Raw genomic sequence first — 17,433 nt, forward strand, 5'->3', positions numbered from 1 at the left:
GCTGGTGCAGTCCGTTTTGTCATCCGGGGTCGCTCGGACGACGTCGTCGACAATCGGGTAAAAAACGCGTCAAAATTCAAATTTTACAAAATTTCGATCCGCGATTGATCGCTTCAAAAGGTTTATTCGAGCCTTCGACAGATAACAGTGCAAGCGATGTGAATCGTGGCGATCAGATGTATTGACTCTCCGAATTGCGAAGTTTTGTGCGCGCGGGAGTGCGAATTGTGCTAAAGGCCACCCTAAGGCTCAGGAAGGTCCTATAGGAATCCCTTTTGGGTTTCCTCATGTTGGTTTCATCCCTCTAAGTGCTAGAAGTCGATACCACACACGCGAAACTCCAGAAGGGGACAGAAGTTGGTCGAACTTCTAAAATGAGGCGGGTCCCATTTCTAAGGTTCTAAGATAGTCAAAGGGAGATCCCTAAGGATAGATCCTAAATCCTAAGAGGAGGACTAGACCTCACCAAAAATGAGGTCAACACTACTACTGTACAACCATGTTGTGCAGCGTAAGTCCTAACCCGTCTTTGATTTCGAGGTTGTCGTGTGACATGACGTAAACCCTCTTATTTCTGCGGGCTATTTGCATAATCGAGTATTATGTAAATGTAAGTCTCAAATAATAAAATCGGCAGGATTGAACACTCGAATAACATCATCTTCAAAACACAGTCACATAATAGGATAATTTGGGATGTCACGAAGGGTTCATCTTCAGGATCTGTGACATCCCCTACCTGTTCCTTCATTTGGACTTCTGAAAAAACTGTTCATATCTGAGCCACTCTCATTTGTCTTTCCATGTCCTACCATGAAAGCCTAATTTTTGAAATCTTGAAAACTAATACCTATGATCATTATCGAGAGTTTTCTCAATGACCCCGGTCATTTGAGATATAATTATCTATAGGGGCTTGTCTTTATAGTGAACTTGGAACCTAGGTAAAACAAATCTTATTTAATCTTTGTATTAGATAGGAGAACTTTTCGGTCATACATAAAAGGTTCGCAGTCCAAACAGATGTCACAAATCTCTTAGTTTGCAGGCTTGAGTCTATCGCCGAGGTCTACACTTATCTTTCGGGAGGGTGTAGTATTCGCGGTATCGGACACGCTTATGCAAACTATTAGACGAATGAGTTCTATTTGGTCTCATTTTTCAACAAATTAAAACATATTACTTTCAAAACCCAAACTATATATTTATATTTAAATTAAATTTTCAAATGAAATCAATTCGAAAAGTTGACTGACAGTATGACACATAAACATATATTTAAACTTCATTTTGTGCGAACTGTTGGTGCGATATGACCCAATATGTTGAATGGTCTATTGGGAAAACAACTGACTTAGATACTTCTTTTAATAAGAATCTTGATAATTAATTTTTTCTTTATGTCATCTTTAGTCTCAGCATGAAAAAATGGGAAGTAAATGAAGAAAATAAAAGAAGTAATGAGAAGAATTTCAATTGAAGTATGGATCCTTCAAGACAGTTTGTAGCATGATGGTCTTGGTTTTTGATGAAATTGGGGGTTTTGTCCGCTGGGAAAGTGAAGATATTGCAGTGGGAGAAGAAACAACAAAGGGATGTATGTGATAGATCGTAGTAGGGGAGGGCTGCAGTTGCAACAAGAACTTTTGTTTAGACTAGGGGGGACTCGTAATAAATTGACTACTTAAGTTGGAGTTTTAGACTCTGTTGTGGCATGTGGAGACTAACTGGTTGTGGGCATCCTAGGGTGTTGTGCCTCTAAAAGGGTGAGATCAATTTTGGACATTGCATGAACGCCATTTATATCATTGAAAGCAAAGAAGTGAGATCTTTGTCATGTTCTCTTTCTCCATATGATGCACATTCCATACTTAATACTTGGTAATGTACAAGTAAAGATTAGTATATTTAAGAAAAGTGTGAAGGTGATGAGATAGGGAGGAACAAATTAGTGTATGTTTTTAGGAGAAGAAGAAGAGGCTATGGACTATGTGCAGAGAATAGAGAGTGAGTGGGGTGGAGACATGTAAAATTTGTTAACTTTATTATCAATGGAATTACATTTTGCAGTTCTTAGAATTTGAAAAAATTTTCTGTTTGTATGTTCTAGATGTGGAAAAGTTGTTTTGCATGCTGCTGTGTTTGTTAAGAAATCTATAATATGCAAACAAGATTCTTAGTGCGCAAACATTTCAGGTTGAGTGGATGGATTTATGTCCGTGCACTCGTTCCTCCAAGCTTGAAATGGGCTTGATTTTTTTAAAAATAGCAGGTGAAATCTCTGTAATACAAAACTGGACTAATTAAATAGAAAGCTATCATAATCACTTAAATTTTAAAATAAACAAATCTTGTTTGATTTATTGGCTAGCTCATACATTGCACATTATTTTTCACTAGCTTGAACTTCACAATTTTTAAATATGGTCCATCTCATATGCATAGCTTCGTATAATATTTTTTTGTATAGATTTTCTTAGAGAGCATAATATTTCTCAAAAAATATATAATATGGCTAATACTTTATTTGAGTTGTCGAATCAATTTCCTCTGGCCAGCCACTATCATGTGTAACCTATCTTCATCGCATGCATAGACTAGCTCCTTGTGAAATGCTTTCTTGCATGCTTTTGCAGGTGTTTGAGGCATGCTTCTGCTCGCATCCATGACACACTACCAAGGTGCACTTCGACACGTGCTTCTGTGCATCTCATCCTTATTTTGTTCCCATGTTTGCCTTATTAGTTGCCTCATGATCCCTTTTTAACATTTACATTCGTGCATATGCTTGTCCTTCGATCCTCGTGTTCTTGTGAGGGTGGCCTCATCCTCCCATATTTGCCTGAAGGCTTGTTTATGGTTGTAGTCTATGCTTGGGCAGTGGCCTGCCTCTCATTTTTTCATTTTTCAGCCTTTGCTTTCCCTTCTAGTCGGCAATGTCTTTTCCTTGTTCTAAATCAACTCCACTTGTCTCATTTTTCCTGGGTCACCATCTTTTCTCTCCTTGCTTACCACTGCTGCTACACTATATCCCTTCTTAAAGGCTTATAGAGTTTCTGCGGCTCCCTTTAAGAATCTTCACAGCCACTTTGGTCACTCCGATGATCTTTGAGGTTTCTCTGGCTTATGCTTCTACGAAAAAAATATTCCAATAAAAGAGATCAAGAAATATTCAAACATCAAAAAAGAGAGAGATTTGTATATTATTTCATTGATCTATTCACTATCAATGCCTTGTGTGTGAAGGTATAAAGAGCGCAACATTAAAAATGCCTAAAATTTAGATTGTTATGTGGTTGACGCAATGCGTAGAATATGTGCATGTCTTAACATGGCTGGAGAAACAAGTAACCGATGCTCGCGAAGTAATTTCTTAGCTCTTTAAAAAAATAGAAACATTGCAATTTTTATGTGCAAGTGTCCTATGTGCATCTTTCTCTATGCGGTGTTTAAAATTGCAGGTATGGTGTCTTGTGATATCGACCATATACTTCTTTACTAGAGCGTTGTGTAGGGCTAGATCTCCGTGGACAGTACTCTCCCAACACGTGAAACATTAGGAGGCTAGCAAAATATAGATTAGAAAAATTCATAGAGGTTCAAATTAAATTAAATTTCCAAGTAAAAAAAAAACAACTAAAATGAGAACAAAATAAAAAATCTACGAACAGAAAACACTAAGGTATCATAATGTTAAATATGAATTGCACACATGTTGACCTCATTTTTGTGATGTCTTTCCTTTCCCTTCATAGAGCCTAGGATCTAGCCATAGGACTTTCCTATCGACTATTTTAGATGACTAGTGTCGGGACTCACACCATTTAGAAACTCGAACCATCTCTTAACTCTTTTGCGAAGCCTCACAATGGTGGTCCCAAGCCATCCCCATTTGGTCTAGTGCTTATGATTTCGTGTTGTCACCACCTAGTTGAGTGGCTAAGATCATATACCATCACCACTGAGTTGAGTGGCTAGGATTAACACGTCGGGGCCTGAGTAGAGTTCCTATAGGGTTTAAAAGCCTTAGGAAATTCATAATGACTTTAGTACATTCGCACACACAAATACCAAAATTTGCGTCACATACACCTGCAAAAACTTCATAACTAGTCGAAACATAAGTCAATTTTTGAAATAACCAATGAAGAACCCGAAATTTAGAGACAAATCGAATTTGACGTATTTTGATCCGATCATCGACGAGCTTGTCCGGACGACCTTGGATGATAAAACGAACCGCGCCGGCGCGTTTGGAACATTGAAATTACTTAGAAAAGACATCCATTTTGCCAGGATTCCGAATACCAAACAAATTTCGCGCAAATTGACATATTTAAATAATATAATATAATAAAACAAATAACAAAATAATTAAAAAAATAACAAAATCCTTATTTTAAACCCTATTTTGCCTAAACAAATGACACTCACGACTCTCTCGTTCGCGAGACCCGAGGCTTGCAGCCCCCTCTCCCATTTGAAATCGAGCACGTACTCCTCGCTCGACATTTTGCTTAACCCGTGCCCTAGCTCCCGCGCTCCTCTCCCGCCCGCGATCCTTTCCAATCGAACCCGCTCTCCTGCGATAGGCCAAGCCAGGCGCCCCTAGCTTTTACGTCCTTCTCCCACTCGAGCTTGACTCCTCTTCTTTTGCGCAGGCTGCCCTACCGAACAGAAAAAATTTGCGTGCAATAGACGTACGCAGCGCTGCGTGTGATATTGGGGTATACCGAGGGTACAAGGGGGTTACATCCACGGTATAAGCCCTTGTAACCTCCCTGTAATTTACGTGTAACCTCTTAATATATGATAACAGAAGCGCGAAACTTCTTTTAAGGTACAGATAGGTTACAACAAGTTACAGGGAGGCTACAAGGGGTTATACTGTGGATGTAACCCTCTTGTACCCTCGGTATACCCCAAAATCGCCCGTAGTAGTGCTGCGTACGTCTATCGTACGCAAATTTTTTTTTCGAACGGCTCGCAATCACGAGCCTGTCGCGTGCCCGACCCTTCCTCTACCATTGGCCCATTTCCTCCTCCCTAAAGTCATTTATTCCTCTCCCGATACCTGGTTCGACCACTTCACCACTGGTAAGTATGGGAAGTGTCCTCCTCCTTAGCTATATAAACCCTTCTTGGGGGAAAATTTTTGGTTGTTGAAGTTTTTGGTGCCTTGGGGAGGTTCTGCCGGATTCGTCACTGGTTTTGTTTCCTTGGAGTTTTTGTTTTTGGTTTGCAGCAAGTGAGGTAATCCCATCCTTTCCCCCTTCACTCATTGTCAAGCACCTTCTTTCTGCTAATGCTTGGTTTAATCTTTTAAATAAAGCATGAAGTAATCTCTAGTTTTGTTAGCCGAAGGGTTTGTGAGGTTCACTGTATTTTATGGCCGCTTGCTTTCGTCTCTTGCTAGCTTAATCAACATCCTTGTTGGGTGGCTGATTTATCAAAATTCTTTGATAGCTTGTTGTTGAAATTTTGGGGAAGGTTGGTGTGAATATTTGGACCCAAAGGATACAATTTCTGATTTTATTCCTAAAGATTTGGTGAATTCGGATGCATTTGAAATCTCTTTGGGGGAGGGGGCACTTTACCATTCAGTGTCATTTTGATTTATGAAATCTGAAAGCTTTGTTACCTTATTTGCATAGGTTGCAAGTCTTGATGGTTATGTTTTGCAAAATCTAAAACATTTGGGTGGCGTATTTGAAAAATTTGAAACATTTGGGTGGCGTATTTGAAAAAACTGATTTGGGTGGCGTATTTGAAAAAGGCGTATTTGAAAAATTTGAAACATTTGGGTGGCGTATTTGAAAAAACTGAAATATTTGGGTGGCACATTTGCATAATCTCACATATTTGGGAGGCACATTTGCAAAATATGAAACATTTGGGTAGCGTATTGTCAAAATCTGAAATATTTTAGAGGCTCATTTGCAAAATCTGAAACATTTGGGTGGCGTATTTGCAAAAATCTGAAACATTTGGGTGACACATTTTCTAAATTTGAAACATTTAGGTGGCACAGTTGTGTTTTGTTTTATTTGTTTGTTTTTTCCTGCAATTTGTTTCGAGTCTTTGTGGCTCACTTTCAGTTTTTCTCAGCGCTTTCCATATGTTATTCCGTCATTTATTCTGTTATACATAAATACATGTTTGTCCTGCTAGCTGAATTTCTCTACTATACTGTTACCTGCGACGCTGATCTCATTTACAAGTGTAGCAATAACAAGAAACTTAGGTACCCAAAGTTTACTGTACATTTTTAGCACTTTACTGCATTTCTTTTATATTGCTTTTATTTAACGCATCTTATACTGTTTTCATTTACTGCACTTCCTTATAGCATAGTTTTTTTATGCATGTTTTAAGTTAATTACAAAACCTTTTGGATATAGTCTGACTTAGGAGATATATAGCTGTAAGTCACCAAATAACAATATTGCACGCTCACATATAAAACACTTCGTGGGCAACACGACTAGGATGTAGCAGACGAGGGATGATGATTTACAACAGTACAACAAGTCTACGACAACTAAAATTTTCCTTAGTTTAAATAATAAGCCATAGAACTTCGAGGTAGTTTACTTAGCGCAACATAAATCATCATTGTCTTTTAGGTTTTTGCACAACCTTGTTGTGCAATTATAAGTCTTAACACTTTTTAGGATTCAGAGGTTGTCGTACAGTACGGTGTGAATCCTCATATCTTTCTATGTTTTTTACACTATCGGATATCATGCGAATGTAAGTCTTAAATTCTAGAATAAATTACAGGATTAAACATTAAATAACATCATTTCAAAGACATAAAGCCAAACAATATGATAGATGGGAAGTTGCCGAGGTTCTCCTTAGATTCGTGAGATCCCCTACTCTTCATTCATTTTGATTCCTTAAAATAATTGTTCCTATTTGAACCACTCTCATTTGACTTTCCCGTGTCTAATCTTGGAAACCTAAACTTTGAAATCTTGAAGGCAGAACCACTGATATTAATCGAGAGGTTTCTTAAGTGACCCTGGTCATTTAAGATGTAATTAACTATAAGGGTTTGCCTTTATAGAGAACTTGGAACCCAGGTAAAATAAACTCTATATAATCCTTATATTAGATAGGGGAACTTGTCGGTCTCATATAAAAAGTTTTGCAGACCAAATGAATGTCACAAAATTGTTTGATTTGGGTGATTGAGCCTACTACAAGCGATATGTTTATTCTTCGGGGTAGTGTATTACTTGTGATATTACGTTTAGCCGTCTAAACTATCTAATATGTAAGATCCGTTTTGGTCTCATTTATTTTAAAATAATAATAATAATAATATTTTTTTAAACAAAATCAAAATTACATTGATATCTATATATACTTAAATTCAAATCCAAATTCCATTTTTCGAAAATCCCGGCCAACAACACATCACGAGATTTATAGATGAACTACAAGAAATTAGAGGTCTCACAACAAATGCAGCCAACACCTCTACTGAAAACTCTACCTCTGAAATTCTTCTAAGCGAATGAACGAATGCATAGTAACGTGAAAATGTGTTAAGGAAGGCTCTCCTATTTGTAAACCAAAATCTGATTCTCTTTAGTCCAACCATGTGAAGTAAAATGCTGACATTTTAAAAGCAATTGAAAACTTTTGTTTTGTTAAACGAACCATTAGTTTTGTAACATTTACTCCAAGTACGAAGAACTGGAATTTTTAAAATTCAAAAGAAAAATAATATTTTTGTGCATTTTAATAACAAAAATATTTGCACGGAAAACTAAAATTTTATGTAACCTCGAGCCACATATAAACTCACAAGGCTATTTTAAACTAAAATATAAATATTCAAAGTTCATGCAAGTATCCCAAAGATTGTGCAAATGCTCCAAAAAACTTCCATGCCATTAAAGATTAAATGTTTTTGTTCTCTTTGATCAATATGCTAAATGTTTTATGTGCATTTTTTAAACTCAAAGGAAAAATAAAATTTTGTGTGCATTTTAATGAAAAAATATTTGCATAAACAACTAAAATTTTATGTAATCTCAGGCCACAGTGAATTCACAAGACTATTTTTTACTAAAATATAACTCTTCAAAAGCCATGAAAGTATCTTGAAGACTGTGCAAATGCACCTAAAGTTTTGCATACCATTCAATATTAAAAAGTTTGTGTGCTTTGATCGATATGCTAAATATTTTATTTTGATAAATGTGTAAATAGTTTAAAAACGCATTCTTTTTTTTTAACAGTCGAGCACAACCCATCAACGCTAAGCAAGCTCTTGAATTTATCGTTTTTTTTTTATTTAGCTGGAACTAAGTCTTGTTTGACAAGTCCGATCCTTTTTCTCATTAGAGTGTAGTTGACGAGACTTATTTTTAGCAACATTCAAACAATGATTTTTAACTAAATTATAATTAGAGAATGATGTTTAAACTCATATTCTCAATCTAATAAACTTACCTCATGACTAAAGACTAAGAGTTAAACAATCTCCAAGTTTCACAAAAGTTTTTTTTGTCTTTTTACAAGGAAATTTTATTTTTAAAAATGAACACCCTTCATACTGCTAGATCTATAATATATGATAACATTCAATCCTCTTCACATAAAAATAGAGTTAATAAGATCAAGTGATATCAAAACCAATATGATACCTGAGTTAACCCAATCCACGACTCCAAACGCGACTAATTTTATTACTGGAAATTAAAGACATGCACAACGACATTCCCTAACTAGCAAGGGCACAAAAGACAACCAACATGGGTACATGGGCAATAAAACAATCCGGGACAGCGTCGGCTGCCCGTTGAGACGTCACTGGGGTAGTTGATGAAGAGTTGGCAGCGACTGCGCGAATGTTAGAGTGATTGGCGGTGACAAAGGAGGTGCTGGGAGAACATGGGAAGGTTCGACGGGTTGCGGGGGGTAGTGTAGGAGGGGGTGATAGTGACTGGATGAGAGCGGCGGAGTGTTGCGACCTACTTGGAGGAGTGCAGGGAGTAGGGGGCCTCACCAAGAGGAAGTAGGACAGATTAGAGCCTGTGGGATGAAGTCAGCCGAGCCGTCAGATAGCCGATTGGAGGAGTGGAGAGGGTGGTAGCGGAGGAGGATGACGTAGAGAGAATGGGAGGGAGGGGAGATACAGACTACATTGGAGGGATACAGCCGTAGCACCATGTCGTAGAAAGATATAGCCTTGAACAGAGAAATATCAGGAACTATACTTGAAATCAAAGAACACACTGAAAAGCTCGTTAGATCTGAAAAAGAACATGTATAAATAGGGAGGAGGGGGAAACTTGGAAGGAAGGTGGAGAAGAAATGGAAAGGGTTTGAAGGGACAAGCAACGGCTAGGAGGATGGTGCGCAACAACAACTAGGCGTGGGATTTATGGCATAAGGAAGAGATGGATCACGGAAATGGAGCAGAGCAGGATCAGGAAATAAAAGAAGTAATGGATCGGTTCGGTCCAGCGGGGATGGCTGAACCAGCTTGCTCCCAGTCGCGTCGGTTCGATGAGCGAAGTAGGGAGTGGGCGGAGCATCCTGCGTCTCAATACAAGAACTTCAAGTCTGGCGTGCGTGATCATCATCTATATTTCTATTGCTTAGTTGGATTACCTGTACTTGGTAAATGTTTATATGACACTAAAATTTTTTATGACCAAATCACCAGCAAGTGGATCATTATACATATAATATGCATGAAGGCTGATGGTCGACAATCTTGATTTTGACTTTTACTAGTTTGAAACATGGACACAAATGCTGATGAAAGATGAAGTATTAAGTGAGAACTAGTACATGTTAGAAGTTAAACTTTGTGTTTTATTTAACTCACCTTATTTTTTAGTATTTAGAAACTATCTTACGCTATTTTGACCTTAAATACAAATACTAACATGTTTCGAAGAGGGATTGGACACATTGCTTTTAGACTAGGTAATACCCCAATGAATTTTCTTTTCTTCACTACTTTAATGTATGTTTTTATCTATTAGAATATTTTAATGGATAGTAATAACCATTATTTTATTCTGAGTATTCTGCTTTTTTTTTATTTTTTCTATTATATTCGGTTTTATTTCTTTCCCTTTCTATTATATCATGAGTTTATTTTTTTTCTTTCTAGTTGATCCTGTAATTGGTATATATATCCCTCTTTGTATCAATAAGAATTATCTTGGTTTTATTCCAATATGTTATCAGAGTGATGGCCTTAACCTAGCTGTCGGTCTCTATCTGCACTCAATTAGGTTTGATTCCAACCGCCGGTACTTATGCACTCTATGTAGGTTTCAAGTTTGCCACAGGTTGCCACACTACTTCAGACTTCTGCATCCTGCACTGCTTTAGCCTGTTGGTCTTTATCCGTCGTAGGTTGCTTTATGCTTCCGCAATATTTTTTGGATGTCGCTTCCCACTCTACTATAGTAGACTGCCGACGTGGGAAATTTTGGATCCCATATTGCAGTTCTTATTTGTCGCAGGCTGCTTCCCACATCCCGAACTAGAGTAGGATGTCACAGTTTCCCGCATGCTATGGTAGACTGCCGATGTAGAGAATTCGAGCTTCAATTTTTCAGCAGTTCCCAACACTGAGGACCCATCTACTTCAAAACCTCTTTCCAGAACCTCTGTTTTTGGATCTTCAGTCCAGAACCTCTATTCTGGTCACCTAGGGCACCTTCCAGCTGACCAGATCCAACGAGAACCCTTCCAGAGGTAAGCAGTTGGAATTTTACGATGACTCGATAACCTAACATCTCATTTGGCTCAATCGGAGTCACCGTTGACTCCTCTAGCACTGAGCTGTCATCAGAAAATGTTCTCAAGTCCACCGGCGAATCAATTCCAATCTTTGTCTCTTTGCAAACCGGATGACAGGAAAATAACATGAACTTCCTTATTACAACTTATAAACTAAATGACGGTAGCTGTCTCCAATGATTTCGATCAATGGTCATCCCACCTGTATGATGCGTGAACCTCCAAAGGCTGACTTGTCGTATGGAGTTTGGGAAGTGGAGAATTCCATGGTCTTGTCATGGTTAATCAACTCCATGGAGACTTCAATTGGTCGATCATATATGTTCCTTCCACTAGTGCCCTCTAAACGACAATTTGTGATGTCTACTCAGATGTATGGAATTGCAGTCAACTCTATGAGGTGTCTAAGAAAATCCGTGAAGCAAAACAAGGATCCAGGATCCTGACCCAATACTACAATGATTTAGTTGTGTTATAAATGGAATGTGACCTATATTATGACTACACTTGGGAATCTCTAACCAACCAATCTCTCTTCCAGAAAATTGTAGAAAATGATCGTTTGTTCAAATTTTTGGCAGGTCTCAATAAAGATTTTGACGAAGTCTGGGGACGTATCCTTTATTGGGATCCTCCTCTTTCGACTCGTGTTGCTTTCACTAAGATTCATCTCGAATAAAGCTGGAGTATTGTCATGTTTGGTGCTTCTACTGCGTCGACCGAAGCATCTACCTTGGTATCTAATAGTTCTCAACCTCGGACTGGTCATCCCACATGTGATTATTGCCACAAGCAAAACCACACTTGTGAGAAGTGTTGGAAGCTCCACTAAACCTACATCCAAACCTTCAACAAAATATTTCGCTGTCAAGGATCTCACCACGACATCAGAATCCAACACGGTACAACTGATCTATACCCAAAATAATTCAGAATTCTCAATTCCCTTAGGAGTCAAATGGAGCAACCAAACAAGAGGCTTGGATCTAACCTGCTCTCTTCTAGTCTATCAACCTCCCACGTTCTTCAAGATATTAATCATATGGTACTCGCTTATTTTGCCCCTTCTAGTATATAGATCATTGATTCAAGTTCCATAGATCACATGACTAGAAGCTTTCAAACCTTCTCGACATATTATCCTTGTTCGGGGAAAGATACTGTTAAAATTACTGACTGGTCTCAAAGTTTTATTGTTGGTAAAGGGTCTGTTGTTTTAACAACAGTCTAACTCTGGAATTTGTATTACATGTACTTCTGTTGAAATATGATATTTTATTTGTCAGTAAACTAACATATGATGTTGTTAGCGTTGCTCATTTCTACTTTGATGTTTGTGTCTTTTAGGATTGTTGTTTGGGGAGTATGATTGGAACTGCTAAGCAAGTTGGCGGGCTACTTCTTTCAAGCTACTTCTTTCAAGAGAAAAGCATGAAGAATCAAGATACTCCCCCCTTGGAGTTGCAGTTTATCTCAGTCCACTGATTTTCTTATTATGTTGTTACATTGTCGTTTGGGTCTTCCTAATTTCCAGTTTCTAAAGCAATTTTATCCATTGATGCTTATTAACAAAAATATTTCTAATTTAAATGTGAAACTTGTTAGTTAGCTAAACACCACCATGTCCCTTATCCACTCCACAATTACACCCCTTTTGCTCCTTTTTCTCTTATTTGCTGTGACTTATGAGGACCCTCCTGCTCCCCTAGCTACACCAATAAACGGTGATTTCTTACTTTAATTGATAACAACATTCGGATGATATGGGTCTATATTTTAAAAGATAAATCTGAAGTTGTTGTCACCTTCAAAAACTTCCACACCTTCATTCTGACCCAATGCAAAACTTCTATTTAAGTCCTTCGAACAAACAGTGGTCGTGAATTTTTTAACTCTATATTAGAAGACTTCTTGGTAAGTAAAACATCCTCCATCATAGCTCTTGTTCCGACACTCCTCAACAAAATGAGATAGCCAAAAGAAAAAACTCACATCTCTTCGACGTCACTTGCTCCATTATTTTTTACTCTAATGTCCCAAAACGTTTTTGGAATGATGTCATTCGTACCACCACTTGTCTCATAAATAAAGTTACCTAAAAAATTCACAACTTTCGTACCCCTTTATCAGTCTTGAGATTATTCTTTCCTAATAATCTGATCTTCTACATTTTAGACTCCAAAATTTTTGGGTGTACAACCTTTTTTCGGAATATTGCCCCAACTCAGATTAAATTTGATCCCAGTTCCATAAGATGTGTTTTTGTAAGATACTTTGCCACTCAAAAGGGGTATCGAAAATAAGATCTATGCGAGTGTTGATGTCTCTTTTTTTTTAAAGAGACCCCTACTTTCCTAACTGGCCTCAAGTGAGGAGGAGTTAGAGTTATTGGACATCGTTCCTTACCCTACTCCTGTGGATGTTCGTCCCGTGTCACCTACCATCGAGGAACCTTTGGTTCCTTTTGTTCCAATCATCTCTTCTACCACCAAGGAGCCTCTGTCCCTCTGATTCCACCTGCACACCCTCCCACTCTTCTGGTCTAGACTCAACCCACTCATTTTGATACACCTACTCAGGAGCTCGCTAACCCCTTGCTAGACTCTTAATCTCCTTTTGATGACATCCCCAACACTGCTCCAATTAAAAATGGAAGTCAGTTCCTCTAGCAAGGTATGCAATCTGACATGCTCTCTCTATCTTGTGACAAACTGTCTCCTTTTGCATATTATCCCCAAACTACAGAGCATTTGATACTGCCCTGACGAATCATCAACTTCCATCTACTATTGAGATTGCTTTAGCAGAACCAATCTGGAAAGTTGTTGTCATGGAGAAAATGAATACCCTTAGGCTAAACCATACCTGGGACATTGTTGATCTTCCTCGAGACAAAAAAACAGTGGAATGTTAGTGGATTTTTAGCATCAAGTTTAAATCTGATTGATTCTTTGAACCCAACAAGGCACAGTTGATCGTTAAAGGGTACTCACAGTCCTACAAATTTGACTACGAGATTTGTTTCAGTGGCTAAAAATAGGCACCATTCGGGTTCTCTTCTCCCTGACACTGAATCCAGATTGGCCCTTATACCAACTTAATGTCAAAAATGTATTCTTGAGCAATGTTTTTACATAAGAGGTTTACATGGCCCTTTCTCCAAGCTTTAACTACACTGCTTCCCAGGGGCAAACATGCAGACTGTGAAAGTCCCTCTATGGACTGAAGCAATCACGACAAGCTTGGTTCGGGAAGTTCACAAAGGTGGTGGTAGGTCATGGATTCACTCATGCTTAATCAAATCACACACACTCTTTTTCTTGCATTCCTCCAACAACAAGGTAGCTACCCTTATCATTTATGTTGATTATATTATTCTCACAAGGACTGATCTACTAGTATTAGAATTTCTAAAAGACATTCTTGCTGCCTCCTTTGAGATGAAAGACTTGGGAGCTCTCTGGTACTTCTCAGGCGTGGAAGTTGCCAGGTCATCCCAGGGCATTTGCCTGTCTCAGCTGAAATATGTCTTTGGCTTTTTGAGAGAGTGCAATCTTCTTTTGTGAAAACCAATAACTTTCTCGATGGATTCAAATGAAAAGCTTCTTGTTGTTCCCAACGCAATTCCTGTAAACAAGACTCAATATCAGTGTCTTGTTGGGAAACTCATATACCTTGCCCATACACGCCCTGACATATGTCACGCAATTGGGATAATAAGTCAATTCATGCATGACCCCTATGAGCACCTTGTCCAAGTTGTCCATCGGTTTCTCCACTATTTAAAAGGTACATCGGGCTCAGGTTTATATTTTTCCCGTACACCTCTCTCAATATTGTGCTTTTCACATATGCTGGTTGGGTCAAATCCGTCCATGATCGGTGATCTACCTTGAGGTATTGTTCATTTATGAGGGGAAACCTGGTCACGTGGAAAAGTAAAAAGCAGTTCATTGTTGCTCAGAGCAGTGCTGAAGTAGAATTTCAGCCAATGTTCCCAGGAATTTGTGAGGCTCTCTGGTTACGTTTCATGCTCCGAGAATTACGTATGCCAGTCTCCGTTCCCCTACAGTTGTTTTGTGATAACAAGACAATCGTTAGCATGGCTGACAATCCTTGGCCTCTATTTGATGATTTCAAGTTAAAGTTGATCATGGATGGCATATATGCTTCAACTTGAAGAGGAAGAGTATTAGAATATTTTAATGGCTAGTAATAGTCATCATTTAATTCTGATTTTTCTGTGTTATTTTCTTCCTTTTTCTATTATATTTAGTTTTATTTCTTTCCCCTTTTATTATAACATCAGCTTATTATTTTTTCTTTCTAGTTAATCCAGAAATGGGTATATATACCCTTTATATCAATAAGAACTATCCTACATTATCAATCTCTCAATCTCGTGCTGTATTTTTGTTTTTTGTAGTTCATAGAAAGTTCACATTGTTGGTGCTTTGCTCCTATCAGATGCAACTAGAAGACTATTCTCTTTTCTAAGTTTGATGCTTGGCTTCCCATATATTAGAATGTCTTTTAAAGAACCCATACTATTTTTATTTTTGTTTCAGATGCTCGTGATTTTAACAGTCATGCCTCGTTTTGTTTCGTGTTTTGTTGTTTGAATATTTGTTATGTTGCATGTCCATGTCATAACATACATACATATGGATCTGTATCCATGACTTTTAGTTGCTTCATAGTGTTGGTTCTTTATAATAATATAGTTGATACAAATCAACATTGAATCTGTTTTGAAACCCATTATTATAGTTTGGCACGTTAGTTTGTCTTTTAAAGACCCTTGTTCTGATGTTGTAAGACGTGCTTTTGAAATCTGGTGCATGTTAAAGTGATCATCTTTGATTTGCATTCGCTCTGTTATTCAGTTAGAAAATCTACATTTTTCTGAACTTTTCTTCAATTGTCATTTGAATTGTGGCATCTTATTTTTAATTCCACATTGCATAATTACATAACATATTTGGTTACTTTTTAAATATATAATGTGTAATTGAAGTTTTTTAGATCATTTTTTTCATATTTATTTGTCTTCTAGGCATATTTTTTTTTCATAATGGTTTATGCATTAATGAATGCGTGTTTAGTATTCTTAACAATTACAGTCAAAGATACAGACATTAATGGTTTAAAACCATCTTAATTCAGGGGCTTCTCTTCTTCAACTGGAAAATGGAATCAGCATACAAAGAGAAAGCATTGTTCCTCTGGCCAGAGGTTGATTGGCCATCGAATGGATGGGTGGGTTCAGAATCTAAACCACCTGTGTCTCCAGAAATTGGACTTGGAAGCAATAGTGGCACACACCTTTGGTTGGGTGGAGGAACAATAGGCTTCGGTTCAATGGCTAGACCAGTAAGAAACTTTACTGGTGGTGCGGCTTTTGGTATTCGAGGCTATGCTGGCCTAGGAGCTTCCGGTCTGAGCTGGGGTGAACAGATAGAACTTAAGTATTTCGTTCCTCCTGCAACAGTTGAAGATGCGAGCTCACGAACTTTATCAAGCCATCCTTCAAGGCCATTCTTTTTGGTTGGATCTATCAACACACTTATTTACTTGTGGGAGGTATCTACGCTATTATACAATTTATTCTCACTATTTATTTTATTGTCATGTGATGGATGCATCTATGTGCTTCATTTCTATCTTGCTGAAAAACTGAGCTTTTAGTTTTTGTATGAATGCAGCTTCTTATGCTTTTTCTACTTTGGTTTTAATTTGTTTTACATGACATGCCTTTTATCTCTTTTGTTTGACATTAGCAGTTTTTCATTTGGCATAAGAACGTGTCCATAATGTCAGCATGTGCTTTAGAGATATTAGTATTGTTCATTTGCAGACATATGGAGTTGGATATAGTTTTCTGTTTTAGGTATTTAAAATGTGACATGGGATTGAGGAGAATGAGTGTGAAAACAGTCTCCTATTATCTGTGCGGAAGGAATGTGCTATGTCCACAGATCAACGCTATGGTTGGCTTTGGTTCTTAAAAATCAAAGATTTACCATTTCTGTAAGGGTTATCATGGTTTATTACATTAGTACAGGGACCCAGGACCCTTGGTCTTGCTTCAACTCCCCTTCTTGGCGTTGCTTGTTCCCTTGCTTTTAACTCTTCTTCTTTACCTTGATTACCTCCTTGATGCATGGTGCTTACTCTCTTCGTTATTGAATCACATCCAAAACGAGTATGCTCGAGTAGGATTGGTTTAAAAACAGAGAAAAACGGTGTTTCTTGTGAGAGAAATGTAGTGGACTTTGGACTCTGGATAGGGAGGCTGTCGGCACTATTTTTGGTGTGGAGTTTGTCCGTAAGAAGCTGTCGGTCATCGGAATTGAAATCCCGTTGCCCGCTTCGGATGGACGTTAAAAAAATTTAGTTTTGAAAAAGATGAAGTCAAACTGACCCCATAATTTTCATAGTTTAAATGGAAGAGCACTTTACCTCAAATTCTGTATCTATCCCAATGGATGAATACAAGAATTGAGGGTGAGGCTCGATCAAATAAACTAGAGAAAGTCATGACATCCGTTTGGTCTGCGAAACCAATATATTGGCCGACAAATTCCCCTATTTAATATAAGGAATTAAATAGGGTTTATATTATGCTGGGTTCGGAAAAAGCTTCCTATA

At 37.9% G+C, this 17,433-nt stretch overlaps 1 protein-coding gene across 1 annotated transcript in view; it reads left to right on the top strand.

Moving 5' to 3' along the window:
- The window catches only part of LOC110030508, a gene marked incomplete at its 5' end in the record, with an annotated part of 68,430 nt that overhangs the window by 11,723 nt on the left and 39,274 nt on the right, over positions 1-17,433 (top strand). Inside the window, 1 exon segment of the mRNA XM_020733248.1 lies at positions 15,949-16,365. Coding sequence (XP_020588907.1) covers positions 15,949-16,365 — 417 coding nt within the window.

Source organism: Phalaenopsis equestris, unplaced genomic scaffold, assembly GCF_001263595.1.
Source record: "Phalaenopsis equestris unplaced genomic scaffold, ASM126359v1 Scaffold000731, whole genome shotgun sequence".
Lineage (NCBI taxonomy): Eukaryota > Viridiplantae > Streptophyta > Magnoliopsida > Asparagales > Orchidaceae > Phalaenopsis > Phalaenopsis equestris.